General features: G+C 48.7%; 6 protein-coding genes across 6 annotated transcripts; 3 read left to right on the top strand and 3 right to left on the bottom strand.

Annotated features, from left to right (window-relative positions):
- Window positions 1–1,179: 1,179 nt before the first annotated feature.
- CTRU02_207512 (GPI-anchored protein) lies at window positions 1,180–2,255 on the top strand (the record flags this gene model as incomplete). The annotated part of the gene is made up of 4 exons (XM_036719102.1): window positions 1,180–1,265; window positions 1,331–1,440; window positions 1,534–1,605; window positions 1,690–2,255. The coding sequence occupies 4 exons, from the start codon at window positions 1,180–1,182 to the stop codon at window positions 2,253–2,255; spliced, it is 834 nt and encodes a 277-aa protein (XP_036588809.1).
- Window positions 2,256–2,855: 600 nt separating this feature from the next.
- On the bottom strand, window positions 2,856–4,850 carry CTRU02_207511 (iron transport multicopper oxidase fet3; the record flags this gene model as incomplete). Its single annotated transcript, XM_036719103.1, has 4 exons — window positions 2,856–2,928; window positions 3,008–3,658; window positions 3,711–4,426; window positions 4,488–4,850. The coding sequence occupies 4 exons, from the start codon at window positions 4,848–4,850 to the stop codon at window positions 2,856–2,858; spliced, it is 1,803 nt and encodes a 600-aa protein (XP_036588810.1).
- Window positions 4,851–5,932: 1,082 nt separating this feature from the next.
- CTRU02_207510 (Plasma membrane iron permease 2) lies at window positions 5,933–7,241 on the top strand (the record flags this gene model as incomplete). Its single annotated transcript, XM_036719104.1, has 6 exons — window positions 5,933–5,957; window positions 6,011–6,135; window positions 6,190–6,635; window positions 6,697–6,808; window positions 6,857–6,943; window positions 6,999–7,241. The coding sequence occupies 6 exons, from the start codon at window positions 5,933–5,935 to the stop codon at window positions 7,239–7,241; spliced, it is 1,038 nt and encodes a 345-aa protein (XP_036588811.1).
- Window positions 7,242–7,792: 551 nt separating this feature from the next.
- Window positions 7,793–9,450, bottom strand: CTRU02_207509 (L-asparaginase; the record flags this gene model as incomplete). Its single annotated transcript, XM_070204907.1, has 7 exons — window positions 7,793–8,048; window positions 8,088–8,240; window positions 8,338–8,386; window positions 8,443–8,642; window positions 8,707–8,879; window positions 8,953–9,252; window positions 9,307–9,450. 7 exons carry the CDS (start codon window positions 9,448–9,450, stop codon window positions 7,793–7,795), a joined length of 1,275 nt encoding a protein of 424 aa, XP_070061440.1.
- A 1,094-nt stretch (window positions 9,451–10,544) lies between these two features.
- On the bottom strand, window positions 10,545–12,092 carry CTRU02_207508 (C6 zinc finger domain-containing protein; the record flags this gene model as incomplete). The annotated part of the gene is made up of 2 exons (XM_036719106.1): window positions 10,545–11,999; window positions 12,087–12,092. The coding sequence occupies 2 exons, from the start codon at window positions 12,090–12,092 to the stop codon at window positions 10,545–10,547; spliced, it is 1,461 nt and encodes a 486-aa protein (XP_036588813.1).
- A 2,675-nt stretch (window positions 12,093–14,767) lies between these two features.
- On the top strand, window positions 14,768–14,959 carry CTRU02_207507 (uncharacterized protein; the record flags this gene model as incomplete). Its single annotated transcript, XM_036719108.1, has 1 exon — window positions 14,768–14,959. The coding sequence occupies one exon, from the start codon at window positions 14,768–14,770 to the stop codon at window positions 14,957–14,959; it is 192 nt and encodes a 63-aa protein (XP_036588815.1).
- Between the last annotated feature and the right edge of the window lie 4,027 nt (window positions 14,960–18,986).

The raw sequence follows: 18,986 nt of genomic DNA, 5'->3' as shown, positions 1-18,986 counted from the left end.
CCTGGTATTCAGCGGGCGACTTCGGACTGGTTGGAGCATTCTGGGCCATCCCCTGTTCGGTGGAGAAGAGGATTTGGGTATGACTGTACTAAGTAGCTTTAAAGTACGATTAAATGGAGAGTGGGGCCCCTTTTACAAAGGATCTTGTGATGCATCTAATCTTATCAATCACATCAGTTAACCCGCCGGCTACACGACGTTCCCTGTTTGGGTTTATTGGCGCTGCTGCCAAGAAGCCATGGCGGGTCGTTTGGCATCGTTTTATTGGCCCAAAGGATCTGATAAACTGCACACTTTGAAAATGTTTTTCCCTTGTTCCCTTCTCGCTGCCCCCCTCCCTCCACTCCGTCTCTCCCTCTCTCTCTCTCCAATGTTGCGCAGTCTCCGTTCCCACGATCCTTTGTAACCTGCTCGGTTGCCAAGGGACGTTATCCGACGTCTAGGTTCAGTCTACATAGTATTGCAGGGGAAAAAATGGCACCCCTCGGCCGCCGAAAATTCGTATTTGCCGCCATGTAAAAAACGACCTTCCCTGTTCCACCCCTGGGCCTGGTCTCCTCCAGCCGCCCTCCCTCTCTTCTTTTGGCCGTACCTATCTGCCGCGCCAATGTTCATGTCCCGTATTTATGGATTGACTAAGTTGTGAACTTGGAGGTACATTCCAAGACTTTCCAAGAAACTCGTCGCCACATTTACCACCACCCAGATAATCTACTACGCTGCGGGATTCGGCGAACCTTACCAACAAACCCACGTTCTGGGGCGCACTATTGTGTAGATTGTGTGATTGAGTGCGTCTGAATAGAATTTTTTTCTTTCTTTTCTTGTTATTTCCCTCATAGCTTCTGAGGCGACTTTTCGCTGGAACATGTGAGGCCGAAGGTGGTTGGTTCGAGGCCAACCCGCGCGGGGACATGCAACCTCGGGAGGACGTCCCCGTATACATGTAGGGTGAACAGGATAGGACTTGCAGCAGTAGTATAAACTTGCGCCGTTTTCCCGCATTACTTCGTTCGATGTCTGACGAATACACACCCCTTAATTCATAATCTCCTCCCCCCCAGTGTGCGTTTTGGGTCTGACAAGCTTTGCGCGGCTGTGTCTCACCAAACAGAACAGAACCCTCTCTGTCTTGCCGAATATCCGACCCCTTTTTCCAAGTCTTTTTACGTCTCGACAATGTACTCCTCTTTGAAGACTATCCTGGCTTTGGGCATGGCCTCTGTGGCTTTGGCCCAGCACTCCAAGCAGGATGATGAGATGGGGTGAGTCCCGAGTCTTCCGTTTTCCGTCAACCATCGAGACGTTGGAATGCTAACGAAGTTGATAGCCCCGCCGCCTTCATGTGGCCTGCCGACAGAGTATGGAGCGGTGACATGGACAACCAGGAGCCTTGCGGCTCCAGGTCTGGTGTTGCGAACAGAACCGAGTTCCCCCTTGGTAAGTTTCAAGCTGTCACCCTGCGTTCCCATCGAGATAAATCAAGAGACGCCGGGTTATCATTGTCCTCCAACTAACACGCAACCAAAACAGTTGGCGGTAAGGTTGCTCTCGTCGCTCAGGACGACTACTACAACACCCAAATCTCCATCTCCTACAGCAACGGTAAGTTTCTTCACCACCCTGGAGCACAACAAAACGAAAAACCCTGCTTCGCTTCTCACAACAGTAACTAACAACCCCATCAAGACCCCAAGTCCAACAGCGACTTCACGACCCTCATCAAGGAGCAGAGCGTCGCGGACCTGAACCCGGGCCACACCTGCGTCGACATCCCCAACCCTCCCAGCCAAATCACGGCCGGGAGCAACGCCACGCTCCAGATCATCTACCGCGCCGACTGGGACGCCCCCCACAACCAGACCTTTTACGCCTGCGCCGACATCCGCTACGTCGAGGCCGCCAACTTCGTCACCCGCATCCCCTGCTTCAACGCCACCGAGCCCGGCGAGGACGACATCGCCGCCACCGCCAAGCCCAGCTCCTCCAGCGCCGCCGGCAACAGCGGTTCCTCCTCTTCTTCTGGAGGCGGCAGCAAGGGTCTCTCTGGCGGCGCCATCGCCGGTATCGTCATTGGCGCCGTCGCCGGCGTCGCTCTGCTCATCGGCGCCGCCCTCTTCTTTTACCGTCGCAGCCAGCAGCAGAAGCGCAACTCCCGCCTCGCCCGCATGGAGGAGAACGCGAGGAACTCTGAGCACTGGAACGCCGCCAAGGATTCTACTTCCCAGAGCAGCGTCCAGCTTCAGAACCGATAAATTCACAATGGTGAAGCGATGACCGCCTTACTCTTGAGAAATTATTGTGAGGTATTCAAAGTACGATTAGGGGTGATGAATAGGTTTTTTACTGTTACTGTTACTATTACTACTAGCAGTATGATATGATGGGAGGGGAGGGGGATATGGGCTGGACGATATGAATGACGGGAGGATCGGTTGGATTATGTGTTTATGTGCGACGTGATGATATCCTGTTCTTAGTCTAGCAATGAATTTGTGGTTTGGCTGCAAACTACATTATACTTTGAGTATTCCATGTGATTTTTTATTATATTTTATACATGTGCGTAGTGTAATTGATGACTTTAATGGTGCAATCATGAGAATTCTAGATTTGTAAATGTCAAGATGGAAGCGTTAACGGCGAATGTTTGCTCGAATACCGCCGTGTATAGGTTCTTTAGAATCTTCTGGTGACACGATACGCTAATATGCATAGAGTACAAACGATAATAAGACAATCATAATTAAATTCAGATATATTTATTCTATTGGTTCACATTTATTTGCTTAATTTGGTAATTTATATTGCGTTATTTTTTTTGTGAGTGCGGCCAACGGTCTTCACTACCACATTCAGTCATCTCTGTCTCTAGACGCAGACTGGCCCTCGACATTCTCCTTCTTATCAGAGTCAATAACGCCGTACCTGTTTTTGAGATTAGTTAAATTTCCACAAAACAACCCAAACAGCGGCCACAGATAAAAAAAAAAAAAAAAAAACCTACCATGATATGATGGCCAGACCAAGGAAAGCGGCCACACAGCTGAAAAACATGGCGACATAGCCCTTGGGTGTGAATCCTTCGGGCAGTGGGCCGACGGGCTTGTTCTCGCCTGACAGATCGAGCACGTTCTTGGTATTGCCCGCGGCGTTGCCCTTGGTCGGGACTCCGCCGGCGCGACACACCTCCAGGTGTCCCTCAGGGATCCTCAGCCCCTGAAGGGCCTCGGGGGCCTCGATGATGGTGGCCACCAGACCCTGGTCCATGTGCCACTCAATGTGGCAGTGGAAGAGCCACACGCCAGGGTTGTTGGCCTTGAAGCGGATCACAAAGTTGCCGTTGCCCTCTACGACGAGGGTGTCCCGACGCATCGGGTATTTCGGAAATCCGACGCTGCTGTCGTTGGAGAAGGCGCCGGCGTCCTCGTCCGAGCGGTGCACGACCTGGAACTGGTGGCCGTGGAGATGGAAGGGGTGCTTGCCGTCGTCCTCGTTGTTGAGGACGATCTCGATCACCTCGTTGTGCTTGAGAACGTGCGAAATCGTGTTGGTGCCGTAGACCAGGGGGTTCGCCGCGTTCTTTTCCCCGACCGTCAGAGCAGTGAACAGGGAGGGGACCTTGGGCGCGACATAGGTCTTGTCATTGAAAAAGGCGCTTAAACCCTGTTAGTTGTGCGACTTTTGGGACGGATCACCATGAGACTTACTAGTTGGCTCCGTCGCCGAGATTGTCCATCTTGACGGTGAAGCTGAAGGAGTAGTCGACCTTGTCGTACAGCTCCTTGCGGTCGACCGGAACAAGGTCAAAATCGTCGAATTCGTCAAACGAATCAACGGGTGTCGGCTCGGGCAGGGGCTTCTTGTCATCGTAAACCAACCAACCAGTGACGTTGGAGTTCAACCCGTCGGGAATAACATCAAACAGCTCCTCGTCCATGGAGCCGACAATGGCGAAGTTTTGAGATGCATCCTTTTTGGTCGTCAGGAGGACACTGTAGCGCTGGGCAGGAGTGATGTAGAGCATCTCAGCCTTGGCTTTCTCGGTCCAGACGCCGTCAACCTCGACCACACGCATCTCATGGCCCTCGAACCAAATGTACTGGGACGCGAATGCACCAATGTTAACCATGCGGATGAGATAGGTCTTTCCGGGCTGGACCTTGACCTGCAGGTTCTGCGTGTCATTCATGAGAGCCGAGTTGGGAACGGGCTCAGCACCGGTGGGGTTCTCGACGTTGATGAGTTCCTTGATGAGAGATCTTGTCGACTGGTGATACCAGTCTGAGAAAGTGATGATGAGCTCTTCGTCATACTTTCCTTCATAAGGCCCGTTGGGGTCATGAATAACGACGGGACCGCGAAGACCCTCTGGGTACTGTCCATCGTTGTGGGCATGGTACCAGTACGTGCCGACTTGGTCAAACTGCAGACGTGCATGAGCATTGCATGTCTCTCGGGACTTCAAGCATAGGGTGTAAACTCACTTTAAAATCATATGTAAATGAGTGTCCAGGTGGGATAGCACATTGAGTTATGCCTACAGCACCGTCCATGTGGTTTGTGCCATTTTGGAACATGCCATGGAAGTGAAGACTGGTGCTCTGGTTACCCAGTTGGTTGTTGACATTGAGAACCAATCTATCGCCCTTGGTAGCCTCGATGAGGGGCAGCGGCCACTGTCCGTTAACACCGATGGTGGGCTTAATGAATTTGCCATCTGGGTTAGAGTTGACCCATGTGATGTTCCAGTCGAGATTGATAGTCTTTGCCAGGACGGGAGTCGTGAGTAACAACAAGGCTGAGAACCGGGCCAAGAAGGCCGAAGATGATGAAGGTGAGCAGGCCATGGCGGCCGTATTCGAATGTGTCGCCGAGGACCTTGGTTCGACTCAAAAAATAGCTTCACTAGCCTCCTTCGCTCTTCTCCTCTCAGTATTCTCCGTCTTTATCTCTCTCTCTTACACTCTCTCCCTCTGTCGTGGCCTCTGGCGTTGTCTCACTCTGCCAGTCGATGACGCAGATGTTGAGATGAATATTTCGAATATCAAATTCGATAAAAGCTTCAGCGAACCGGGCCGAGCGCGGAGGACATGGCCATGCCTAAAGTTGGGAAGAACAGACGAGAAAGGGGGGGCAAAGTACCGGGGGGTGGAGGAAGTCGGAAGCGAGACACACGTGAAAAAAAAAGGTGTCGCCTGATTGAAAATTGCGCTGTTCTTGGCCGATCTGATAAAAGGGAAAGCTCCCCATTTTTTTGGTGGGGTTCCACCTTTTGTGGAGGGTTTATCTGATCCTCCAGCGCCTGAAAACCAAACAACGCAGCAAATCGTCGCTGGGACAAACCTGTCACGCCTGTCAAGCCTGTCAGCGCCCTCCCTGCCAATCCCCCCCAAAAAAGCCCCCGTGGCCCCCTCCCATTAGCTTAGTTTTTGCGCGCTAGCCGACATCGCCAGCGCACGAAAAACGTCTGGGAAAAAACCTTTACGTCTCCGCCATCACACGACACTTACCACTACTGCTTTCTACATTCCCCATCTCTGTAGTCATCGTCGGGTTTCCGAACCCACCATATTATTTTGTATCCGTAATCCGTCCCCGACCCGACCGAAGTCGCATCTCCGCCTTGGTCATTATCGCAACCTTTAGCCTTCCTCCTTGATACACCATTAGCCAGGAGCTGTCTTGCGATGCTTTCAGACTTGATCCCCTAAATCCTCCCTCCCCCCCTTTTGTCCCCCGAATCAACTTGAGCCGCCTGGAACCAACAACGCCGACCTACTGAAGATCCAGTCTGCCAAATATCAGCTGATGCCCACCTGCGCCTGATTGGACACATTTCTCCCTGTTGTCCACCCCCCCCCCCGGTCGCCACTCACCACCAACAAATCTTCTTCAGCCTCCTTCACTGAGCATATCGCAACGACACGCCATGGAGGACCTCTTCTCACTCCCCAGTACGTTTCGATCAAAGGCATCTCATCAAAGTTCAATCTGCTCACGACCTTAGTCTTCTTCATCACCTTCCGCGAGTCGCTTGAGACCGCCATCATCGTCTCGGTTCTCCTTGCTTTCATCAAGCGTACCTTGGCCACTCAAGATGACCCCGTACTCCACCAAAAGATGGTCCAGCAGGTGAGCCAACTCTCATCATTTTCTCACAGCGTTCCTCGTTTCTCATCTTTGTAGGTCTGGTTCGGCACTGCTGCCGGTCTCGCCACCTGCACCCTCATCGCCATCGCCATCATCAGCGGTATCCACAGCCTAGGTGCAGAGCAGTTCGCCGCCGCCGAGAGCATCTGGGAGGGTGTCTTCTCCCTTGGCGCTTCGCTCATCATCACCGCCATGGGCGCCGTTCTCCTCCGTGTGACGAAGCTCCAGGATAAGTGGCGCGTGAAGCTTTCCAAGGCCCTGAACGCCAGCGAAAGCCATTCTGGCCCTTTTAGCGAACGCATCAAGTACCTCGGCGAGAAGTACGCTCTCTTCCTGTTGCCTTTCATCACCGTTCTGCGAGAGGGCTTTGAGGGTGTCCTTTTCATCGTCGGTGTCGGAGTCAGCATTCCCGCCTCATCAATTGCCCTGTCGGCCGTCCTCGGCCTTGCACTTGGTGCTGTTGTCGGATACTTCATCTACAAGTGAGTCTGGCCGCACGCCGCATCCAGGGCTTGTTTCATGCATGCTAATTTGATTTATTAGGGGCTCCAAAACCGCACCCATTCACCTCTTCCTCATCGTCTCCACCTGTTTCTTGTACCTCATCGCCGCCGGTCTTTTCTCCAAGGGCGTCTGGCACTTTGAGCAGAACGAGGTAAGACGCTTTCCGTGAGTGAATAGTTCACAAGCTGACCAGTTGTAGTGGAACAAGATTGTCGGCGGTGATGCCGCGGAGCTCGGCTCTGGCCCTGGCTCTTATGACATCCGTAGAAGCGTTTGGCACGTAAACGTAAGCGCAGGCCCCCTGTTTGACCCAACATGTATAATTCTGACACACATCGTAGTGCTGCAACCCTGACCTCAACGGAGGTGGTTTCTGGGGTATCTTCAACGCCGTCCTCGGCTGGCAAAACTCTGCCACCGTCGGCTCCGTCGTGTCCTACAACCTTTACTGGGTCGCCGTCGCCACGGGCTTCTTCTACATGATTTGCAAAGAAAAGGGCTACTGGCCCTTTTCCAAGAGCGCCAAGGAGCAGGAACACGAGGGCGACGACCAAGAGCCTCTTCTTAGCAGGCCTGCGAGGTAAGATTGGCAGTGTCCACCTCCCGAGTTCCCCCGAAGAGGACGCCGGCCAAGGATGGTGAAAATCACCTGGTCTGACGCATAGCTTCCTCGACCGAAAGAGGAGAACAAGTCTCCCAAAGGCGACCACACATTGGACCGCGTCGAGGGGTGAAGTCCGAAGGCGCCTTTTGCAGAGGAGAAAGAAAGAAAGAATTAAAGAAAGAAATGAAACATGGCATTATCTTGTACATAACACAACTATGTACCTGATCATTTTAGATTTTGATCGCATATACCTGACCTTACTTTTATAGACTTTTATCACTTGGACTTGGAGATGTCACTTCCGCGCAACGACCAGCGATAAACAGACAAAAGTCGCACATAGCGTGACCGGCACTGATTCGCAACTTCACCTCAAGCGTAGAACGCACCGTAATTAGCACCAGGCGTTTCCCAGTCCTCGGCTTTTCGTTTCTTTAATGTTGTATTATTATTGTTAGCTACCTTGGCCCAATCACACACATGTAACAACAACAAGCCTCAATAACATATTCATATCATTCACGTCCCTCATAAAGGGTAGTAAAACTGCTGGTTCGCCGAATTTCCGTAAACGGCGTTCCTAAGCGGACTCTCGAAAAGTTCTCGGATTTCATCGACGCTGTAACCGGCGTTAATAGCCAGCTGTAGCATGATACGAGCTTGTTCGCCGCCAACGTAGCTGGAGTAGATACTAGTCATAGATTCAAAGTTAGCATCTAAAGACTCAAACTCTAAAAGTCTAAAAAAAAAAAAAAAAAAAACCCGCAACGGCAAATCGATCGCCCTCGTGCACAGACAGACAGACAGACAAAAAACCACTCACAGCGGTCCGGAAATAGGGCTGGGGACCCCAGAGCCGGTGACCGGCCTCGCGACCGAGACGGTAGGGATTCCCTGCCGCTGCAAGAGATCGGCTGCCGCGGCTCTAGCGCTGGGGCTGACGGACGCCGCACCCGGTCCCATGATCACCAGGCCCCTTTTTACACGTGGTACAACGTCAGCGCCTTTTTTTTTTTTTTTCTTCTTTTTTTCTGTGTCTAGGGGTCAGGGAATTTGCTTGATTGCGGACTTACTTTGCGCCGTTCTGGACGGCGGCGTACATCAACGAGGCGTCGAAGCCCTCTGCGGCTTTTCGTCAATATTATGCTCGCTGTCTGTGACTCTTCTTTTTCACTTACGATGACCGTAGACGATGATGACTGCTGGGAGCTCCGTCGTGTTGGCGACGTCGAAATGGGGACGTCCGGTCGGGTACGCCGCGTCGAAAAAGTAATACGGCTGACCGGCGAGGAAGGCCCCGAGGTTACCTTGCTCGAGAGCCTTGAACGTGTCCGGGGTATTCGCGTTGAGCTTGGTCGAGTAGTATATCGACGTGATTCTTTGATTTTTTGAGACATTAGAGGAGGGGCTCAACGTTTACAAAACTATGGGACGAAACTCACCTGTCGTTGAACGCGATGAGACCGCCGCGGTTGCGTGAAGCCGGCGACGCGGCCGCGGCGACCGCTTGGTAAAAGTTGGAGCGGCCATCCGGCGAGATGTAGGTGTCGGGTCGCATTGCGCCGGTAGCCACGAACGGCTTCGAGCAGTTGAACGTCAGGTCCACGCCGAAAGCCTAGATCGCTCCGGTCAGTTTTTTTTTTTTGTATAGTTCCGCCCTGGGATGAGCGGCGGCGAGGTGAACATACCGTCTCCTCCAGGGTGTTGGTGCCGTGGAACATGATGGCCCCGGCAATGTCGCTCCCCTCGGCGCAGAGTTGTTTGTTGGCGTACTGGCTGATGTTGAGGTACAGCGAGGAGTTGAGGCCCGCGCTACCGCCCGAAGCCGGGAACTTGACAATGGCGAGCTGTGCGACGCTGAGGACCTCCGAGACGTTGCCGATGAGGTCTTCGGGCGTGGGCGCGGCCCCGGAGCCGTAGGCTATGTTGTCGAGACGGCTGTAGTTGGATGCCGAGAGGATGGTTCCGCCGGCGCTGTAGATTCTTTCCAGGGATCAAAGTTAGCTGGCTGTGCAATCTTGCGAATGGCGTTTGCTCTTGACGTACACGACCTTTGGTAGCGACGAATCGGTCGAGATCCATTCCAAGTCCCAGTCGTTCTTGGTCTCGTTCGGCCGAGCAATGGGAGTTGCGGATGCGACTGTTGCCAATACCGCTGCAGCGGCTGCGAAGTACCGGGATAACATCTCGACAGCTGTAGATCGGAACTATGCGATGAGACGGGCGAGTATCTAATGGGTGAAATGAAGAAGGTCGCGCCAACACCCCGCTCTTATATACACGATCATGGCGGAGATAAACACAGATTCTCCATTCACCTCTGTGTGCTCATTCAGAATGTATCATTTCCATGACTAGCACCTTGATAGAGCATCATCACGCATGCGTCTAACTGAGGTCGGCGTTCAACCTGCAGTGTAACTCCTTCATGCTCCAGAATTAAAAAACATCTCACGGAGACTCTCAATCGTTTCCCCACCGTCTTATCTCGGCGTCCCGTCGTCACGGCCAAGTTGGCGGTGTCGGACTGCCAGGGACTCGAAGCTTGGCATTACCAAAAAGAGACGGGATTCGTCGTTCGGAGCTTTCGGGTCTTGGCAGATACGGCACGATATGAGCGTAAGGTATACGATGGAAACCTCTTTGAAATAAACGTAGTCTTATCGCAGTTGTTCCGATATCAGTATCCATGCGAATCCATCAGCCGGCTGCAGCGTGCTTTAACCCGTGTTAGTATCGGGTGCTGCCCACATGGCGCGAGCCTGCGCGGGGTATGAGCGGGGAGGGTGTGCTTGGTGGCTGTACCTCCTAGCATATGCATGGGGATTAATGACGTTGATGGGCAGTTTGGGCCAGTATGCAACAAGAGCTTTGGTGCGTTGTTTTCTCTCCTTGCCTGTTATCGGCTTTTCTTGATTACTTGTTTACCTGAAGGAAGCGGTGAAGCAGCTGATAAAGTGTCAACATGTTGGTAAGGTAAGGATCGTTGAAAATGAAAAGTCGGAAGTGCAATCAAGTTGTGTTACCGGGCCAGGCGAGATCTACGCTGTTATCCATGCAGAGTGGGCACTTGATAGACAGGGGCATTTGAATCTGCAAAGGTAACCCAAAGTGACGTTGGCCTAGACAGCCACGGTGGATAAAACGCTTCAAAGCAGGCCGAGGTAAACGTGGAGGTCATTGCCAGGCTTTCATTGGGTCCAATGGCGTGTATATCTCCCCCGGTATCTATTAATACGATTTATTATTTTTGAGTTTATCTTACACTAACACCCTAGTCCTATGGTATGTCGTCAAATACGTGTGCCCCAGAGCTGCAACCCGTACACGTCAAATACCAACCCCACGCCTTGTCAAGAGCCGTAAGAGGCACAGTCCTCCTCTCACTCGTGAAAAGATGAAGCAGTGAATAAGACATGTTCATCCCGCCCACTACGCTCGCCAAAACATCGATTGCCTCCTGCACAATGTCCGGGTCTTGGCACTTGTACAGAACAAAAGCTATCGGCCGGGTAATGGAGTTCTCCCTCTCCAATGTCTGAAGACCGTTGAGAGCAGAATCTCGCACCATTTGCGCCGACTGGCGTATGAGATCCCGGTAAATCGGCGTCACGTCCGGCAACACGTTTGAATCTTGCTTATGGCGGAAATAGAGCGCTGAGAGGGTTTCGATGTACAAAGACTCGAGGATCATGGCCTGCGACCACCTCGCACCTTGCGTGCTTCTGCAGTGCTTGGCTTCCCGTAGCAACGGCGTGAAGGAGGAGTACCACGTTTTCATGAGGTCTGCGCATTCGACGAAGGCGGCTGTCCTCTGGTCCTCGCTGACCTCTGGGAATTTGAGGCAGTGGAGCGCGTGTACCATGTTATGCTGCATAAAATGCCACCAGGTGGTTGCCTGGTGTGTGCTGGTAAAGCGCTCTGGTATGTCTATCATTCTGAGTCTATGTCTGCATCCGTGGGGAAAGTCTCGCGCCGGGGAGGTGGTCTTGACTTGGTCGCCTTTTCCAAAGCCCAGAACCCAAGGAAGCGTGTTCATCCGTTCTAGCGAATCAAATAATGCTCTTTCCATACCTGAGAAAGCCAAGTTTTCAAGGGCGACTCCCTCCTCTTCCATCCGCAGGTCGAGGTATTGTTTCATTATGGCGACCGCATAGTTGTGATGTTTGAAGGCAACATCCATATTGCCAGCCATGAACTCAAAAGTGGTGAAAAGAAGCGAAGCCAGGATGGCACTGGGTAGGCTGATCGTGGTCGGTTTCATACTGAAGACGGCGCGAACCCCACGGCCGTAATGTTCTAATGCGGAGTGGTAGTCCTCATTGATCATGCTGTCACGAACTACAGGATGAAAGGATTTTTGTAGAGCGCCAATGCCACAACACATCTGACGGATGGCGCTTGAATGAGCTGCAGTTTGTGCATACTGAGGCGTCATGCTTGATGTGTCGTCGTGCAGAAGAGTGTCCCCTGCTTCGACGGTGAAGACGAAAGACTGAAATGACTCCAAGTCCTTCTGGTGGCAGAACAGCATCGTTTCGTAGCCGGGGATTTTGAATAACCGAGAATCCTCAGCGGGTACAATTCGTTGGTTTTTGCGAACAATCACCTGCGACTGGCTCCCCGGTAGTGTCCGAGAGTTCGAGTCCAGGTACCCCTCGCAGACTCGGTTGGACTTTACGCATCTCATGCAGTACGGCCGGGCTTGGTCGCACCTAATGTGTCGTCGCCTGTACTGTTATGTGAGTACGAGGGTCCCAGTTGGGGAAGGGACACGTGGGAAAGGGAAAGCTGGGGGGGGGACCTATGCACACAGACGTACCGGCATTCTTTACACCCATTACGACTTTTTGGGGCGCTGGCTCGACTTTGTTTAGGGCGATTGGACAGTGAAAAGACCAGGACCTGGCTGCTTCTTGAGAACCTAGTAGCTCGCCCGTATTGTCAGTAACTCTTTCAACCAAGTTTCTGATCAGTCACACCATGTACTTTAGGGCGTTTACTTGATTTAGCTAGAACTGTGGAGTTCAAAGGCCGACATGAGACTTTGACATGACTAGATCATTTCCAATGCAAGCATGGAGGTTTTCCAACAAAATTACAGAAATACACATACCCTTCATCTGAGTTGCTCTCAGAACTTTGAGAATGTGAACGCGGTGATATCCGACTATTCCGGCTCCTGCGGGATACCGCCTGATCTGAAGAGACATTCATACTATAAAGTCCGCGCGAATGAAGAGTATTCGAAAATGGTAGAGCGGTGAGAAACTTTTATCAGTAGATAGTCAAACAAGATGAGGCAGCCAAAGCAAAAAGAAAGACAAAAAATATTGCAAAGTTTGAAGGCTCAAAAATGTGCATCTGATGCTGACAGGATGACATTGAAGTCATGTCAAGCCCCTAAAATGTTATCCTCAACCCCGGGTCATCGACAAAGACCGAGGCGGATAATGCCGCAAGATGAACAGTCTGGACGCCTGGGGTACGAATCCTCCAACCGTTGCCCAATCACGACTCTCCTTTTAGCGAAACTTCCCGCTTGAGTAGCCAATGAGAAGCTTGGATACACGTATTTCCTATTCGGGAATCTCTCCGAGTTGGAACGTTCCATCATCGTCGTTAGTTTAAATCAGCCCCAAAAAAAGTTTACCAATCTCCTGGGCCTTATATTAACTAGGCTGACGTATTTGAAGCCTGATTTCGGGTCGCAACAAGCCGGACCAATTAACGCATGAGATCTGTCATCGACGGCATCCTTCTGCCAACTCAGGTATACGTTGCCGGGGTCCGCACGGCTAGGCCCTATGGCTGGAGACTGCCCTAAAAGGGAGCCTAGATACAAAAGTCCAAATTGACAAATAAGTGTCAGCGCTAGTTCTTAATCATCGGAGGATTCAAAGACTGTTGGTTGGTTCCTGTTAACTGGAGGTTGCCTGTCAACAAGGCTAATCCCTAAACACAGCTTCCCGACGGTTGATGGTAGGCAGTGAGTTGCTTCCTTCTACTGACAAACTGATTTCCGTCTGCTTCCAGCATAGAGGAATAATGTGAAAAGTTTTTTTCTGGTTAAGCAGAGATTATTTCTCTACACTCTGTTCTTGATCCGTTTCCCACCGTTCCGACTTGTTAAATCGTTTTCTTATCTCTATTAGACATGTTTAAAATATCGAACGATTATGAAAGACTCAAGGAAGATCAACGCAAAATCAAACACAAATATTTTCAGGCCCTCAAAAGTTCCTACAAAAGTGCAGAGCAAAAACTGGACTCAAGCGGCTTGGCCGGATAATTGTGTTTCAACCTCAATGTCAGAGACGCGGACACTACGGAAGGGAAGGCCGGGCCCGGGGCCGAGGGACCACCGGCGGGGCACCGGTAGAGCACTAGCAGGAATTACAATAGTCTGCACGAGGGATAAAGGGACGTGCCTAGGAAGGTTTAGAGGAGGTAGATTCGAATGATAGTGTTGCGATAGTTGGAATACGGAGCCGTGTGGCACTTCCAGCCACACGCCCGCCAGGCTGAGAGGCCCAAGCCTCCCAGACCCACGTGACAGGCCAAGGGGGAATATCCCCACCTTCTAGTCAACAACACCACTTTCAACTATCATCATGAACCATCGATTAGAACCAATTTACTGTTATTTGTTATTGACGAACGGAATTCCGTTTCACCCCCTGTTTCACCCCCTGTGAAACCTACAGATAGTATAATCTACCCCCTACGTTGTGTTGTTGTTGACTCTTTCACTCTGTGCGACACCCAGCCTGACAGGCACACATCCCTCAGCAAGGTTAGCTACGAGCCTAAGAAGGCCAAGGAAGAACTTGAAGTCGAATTTACAAACAGACTAGGAACGTTTTCAAAGCGGGATATCGTTGTTTATTCCGACGGTTCCCAAATGACGGATGGAAGCAGAACCTCTGCTGGAGCAGGCTGGGTAGGGTACCAGGCCGCACGACAGATCTTCCGAGGATCTGAACCGCTCGGTTCCCAGGCGGAGGTCTTTGACGCGGAGGCGCAGGCTGCATATCGGGGCCTGCTGGAAGCCGTAAGGTGTCCCACGGCCCGGATGGCAGACAATGTTCACATCTGCCTCGATAACCTCGCAGTCGCGGCTCGACTCATTTCTCAGAGCGCAGGAAGCAGCCAGGCTAGATTTAGCGCCTTTACTAGGCTCTCTTCCTCTTGGACACAGAGATAACGGACAAGTTGGACGATCCCCGGCAGGGTGTATATATGGTGGTGCCCTGGTCACATGCGAATACCAGGAAACGAGGAAGCAGACGCTCTAGCCAAGGCAGCCTGCAAACAGATCCCAGACTCACTGCCGCAGCCTACGTTAGCACATTTGAAGAGGCAGTCTAAAGCAGTTGCTCTCCAAGCTTTTACTAGGATTTGGCCGTCACTCTGCCCCCGGCAGTATGCTGACCTTGGGATAGTCCCACATCCCAAGCCCCCCCGAACTTCGCCTTCCTCGGCATCGGCTAGGTAGGCTGTATGCAGCAAGATCCCATCACGGAGACTTCGCAGCCTACCACGAGAGATTTGCTTACCAAGACGCACTGCTCAACTGCAGCTGCGGAAGACGTAAAAGCCCAGTACACTTCTACTTCTGTAAGCATAGCCGGAAGGCGACGCCGCGCCATCTCCGCCAACGTATGGCGAAAGCAAGCATTGATTTTCTGCTAGGTTCCGCAGAGGGAGCCTCCCTTCTATGCGAATGGATGCAGGCGACCAATTTCTTCTCTGAAATCTGCCCGACCCATTGAACAAGCACGTTAGGTGAAGACGGTGGCCTGTAACACAGTTTAGATTAGTATAGACTGTGTCGGCATTGCCCGACACGTCCCTCGGCACTCTGGACGTATAATACATCATCATCATCATCATCATCATTGGAGGAATTGGTGATCCACCCCTGAAGGATCACCTGAGGGATAAGTGATCCAAGGACAATATGTATATAGACCAGGACTCAAGCCTAGGGCTTGAGCACTTCTCATAGTTCTTCAGCCATCAACTTGTGATTCATCCCTGAATGACTTCCAGCTTATTACACAGTGTTGTGTGATTTTGCTATCTCGTTACCTAATGTAAGACTGATCACCTTACTGTAGGTTTCACAGGGGGTGAAACGGAATTCCGTTCGTCAATAACAAATAACAGTAAATTGGTTCTAATCGATGGTTTATGATAGTTGAAAGTAGTGTTGTTGACTAGAAGGTGGGGATATTCCCCCTTGGCCTGTCACGTGAGTCTGGGAGGCTTGGGCCTCTCAGCCTGGCGGGCGTGTGGCTGGAAGTGCTATACGACTCCGTATTCTAACTATCGCAATACTAGAAACTCTCTTTTTATAGTGTTGAAGCGGTTAGAATACGTTATCCTTATATAGTTCCGTCTCCTTGTCAATTCGGCCTTCTATCCCTACTTTTCTCCCGTAGTTACGGTCTTATTACCTATCCCTCTATACGTATCGTTATCGTATTGCTATTAACGAATCTCTCGAGGGCTCGATTTGGTTTGCTCTTCGTAAAAGCATTAGTAAGGTTGTCTTCGCCGTTAATTTAACGAATTTCTTATAGTTTTCGTCTTTCGTACGATTATCTTAACGCTATGATATTAATTATAAGTCGCTTTTCTTTAGTAATGCCTAGCTTTACGAGATACTTATATAGCGAATAAGAATCAGTATAGATAACTATCTAAATCGTTAGTAGGTTAAGGTAGTTAGTAATTATCGCTAGGGTTATAGCGAAGGCGTAGGCTATATCGACGCTAGCAACTATCCCGTAGATCTCTAACGCTAATACGCTATAGGTAACTTATTTACTTTTCGTAGAGCTATAATAAATAAGGTTACCGTAAATCGTAAATTCTCCGTTATTACTATTAGAAGAAGTATCGTTAGCTAGGATGATTAGAAACCCTAATTAGGAGGAAAGGTCGTAGTTATTAGCAAACGACTTATTAACGAAAACGAATAGCTTAGCTATTATAAGGTCGAGTAAGATAAACGTTATTCCTCGGTTAGGCGATTTTATTTACTATCGAATCTATTAATTTAGTACTTTTATCGCTTCTAGCAAGGGGTCTTAGTATTAGGTAGTAGTAGATAAATTGAAACAGGCCTTAGGTTAGTAAATTAACGCGATATACGCCCTTCTAGCGCGTTGTTCGACATATTGCTATTTTAGGTTAGGTTTAGTAGTCTTAATATATCGTAACTTCTTAGCTTGTCTTTTTTACCTTAAATTAATCGAATTATCGGTTAATAGCGTAATTATCCCTCTATTAAATTAGAAGGGTTTGTTAATTATAAGGATATTCTTCGCTTTTACTATAAAAGCCGCTTTTTCTAACTATTTATCTTCTAATTATAAAAACGCCTTGTCTAACAAACCGAGGGTATCGTCGGTTTATATACCGATATAGCTAAAGTATAGATTTTTAGTAGATAAGATTAATAGGTATAGATCGTATAAAGAAGTAACTATCTAGAGATTCTCTCTATAATGCTTATAATACGTTGCCTACTAGTAGGTTCTAGCTTCTATAATTCCGTATAAAGGCTTTATAACCTTTATAATAGTCCCTTTTAGGTACTAGTCTTGAATTTACTTTAATAGGTAGGCGAGAATAGTATGATTAAGCCTTATAGAAGATTAAACGTAGGCTTATATAATATCTCGAAGCTATAGTTATTTCCCTTCTCGTAGGAGTAACAAGGTAATTAATAGAATTAGCTATTAACTTACCTACTAAATCGTTAGCAATTAGGTTAATATAGCCTTCTTACTATCGTTAGCATAACCTTATATTATAAGTCTCGATTTCTCGTAGGGTTTAGTTATTTTACCTTTGACTTTGTTAACGATACGAGATCGGAAGATTTGTACGTTCTAATACCTTCTCTTATTAAACTAAGTAAATTTAAATACTCTTTTAGTAATAAGGCTATTAATCTCTTATTTAGTTAACTATTCGAACGGTTTGCTTAGTATAGTAATAATACCTTCTTATTATAGTTTGATTACTAATTCTTCGTCTACTTACTCCTTAATCGATAGGAATATTTATTAATAATCTAGGTTATCGTTAAATTCCTTTATAAAGTAGGCGATTAGTAGTAGTTTCTTCTAGGGTCTGCCTAGGCGTCTTCTCGGTAGCTCTAGTACCTCTTATAGTTCGTCCGGTTTACTACCTCCGCTAGCGACGATAATTTCGTCGCGTACTACTTCCTACTACGGTATCTTAGCTTTAGGTTCTTCTTCTTCTAGCGCGGCGATGGAATTAAGTAGTTAATCGGGATCTTTGTAGTATAGTTTAACTACGGTAGACTAGAAGGTCTTCGGACTATATAGCGTATCGATAGTATAGGTTTCGCCGTTTATAGCTACTAAAGTAAACGGTCTAGTCTAGCCCTTCTTTTCGCGCTATACTTATACTTACGACCGTAGTAGTAAATTAACAATTAGCTTTATATTAAGGCTATTACGGGTAGTAATAGCTTTTGCTACCTGTCGCCTTATATAAAGTTTGCATACTTCGCTCGTTGCCTTCTTAATTGCTTTCGCCTGCCTTATAACTTTAGGAGATAGTAGCGAATCGTTAGTAATTCGTAAGTACGAGCCGAATACTAAGAGTATTAGTACTATTCCGTTTAGGCTAGCAGTATCGTTAACTGCTTTAACTACTATTTAAAGTATTAATTCTAGCGTAATTATTAAGTCTTCTACTTTGATAATTTCGTATGCCTTCCTTAGAGGTATATAGTATCGTTTAACTTTCCTAATACTATTATAAGCTTCTATAGGAATTTCCTTGATTTTAATTGCTATTCCTCTCGCCGCGTTTCGGAATTCTATTAAGCGGAAGTTTATTCTAGCGTCGGTAACTAGCTAGTCTAGGGGTCCTTGATATATATCTATCTAGCAGAGGCGTAAGGCTTTCTAAGTAGCTTTCGTAGAAATATCTTTAAGGAACCGGGCGGCGTTAAACGCTATAGCGGCATCGACGATATAGAAGACCGGTCTATTACCCTTAAGGTATATTATGTCGGCGATAACCTTATAGTTAAATTCGTAATCGTCTCGTAACGTAAATTTAAACCGTAATAACGCTAGTACGTATATTTAGTATCGATAATAGACTTTCGATAGTTGCTTAATTGCCGTAATTTCAACTAGGTAGCTAGCCTTCTAAAGCACCTTATATAATCGTTAAATAGATAGGTATCCGAAGCGATAGTAAACCCGTCGCAATTTAGTATCTATAAGGTAGTTCTAGGCGAGTAGTTTCTCCTTATCGAGTAATAACTATAGGTAGCCTTATTTGCGAATAATAGGTACGACCTTGTTTCCTTAGATAAGGGTATTCGTAACGTTGTTAAAGTAGACTTTTAATCGGTCTATATCTCCTAGGCATATAAGGAAGGGAGTGTTAGTCTTAATAACGTAAAATTTAACGCTTCTAAACGGCGTTAGTATTTTAGTAGTCTTTATAAACTCTAGTAGTATCCTATCGCCGAATTTTACTATAACGCCGCTAGCCGCCTTAGTATTTAACGTAATTCCTTCGTAAATTTATTATAAGGCTATGAATTATAGGTAGCTAGTGGTTAAGAATCCTACTACGCCTAAGTCGGGCATGATCCCTTAGAAGTTCTAGGTAGAGTAGCGTCCCTCGAGTATGAATTGCGAAGGTAGCTTTTTTAGTT

This window comes from Colletotrichum truncatum, assembly GCF_014235925.2.
Source record: "Colletotrichum truncatum strain CMES1059 chromosome Unknown Contig_0004, whole genome shotgun sequence".
In the NCBI taxonomy this organism is placed as follows: Eukaryota; Fungi; Ascomycota; class Sordariomycetes; order Glomerellales; family Glomerellaceae; genus Colletotrichum; species Colletotrichum truncatum.
This window is presented reverse-complemented; position numbering and strand designations above follow the sequence as displayed.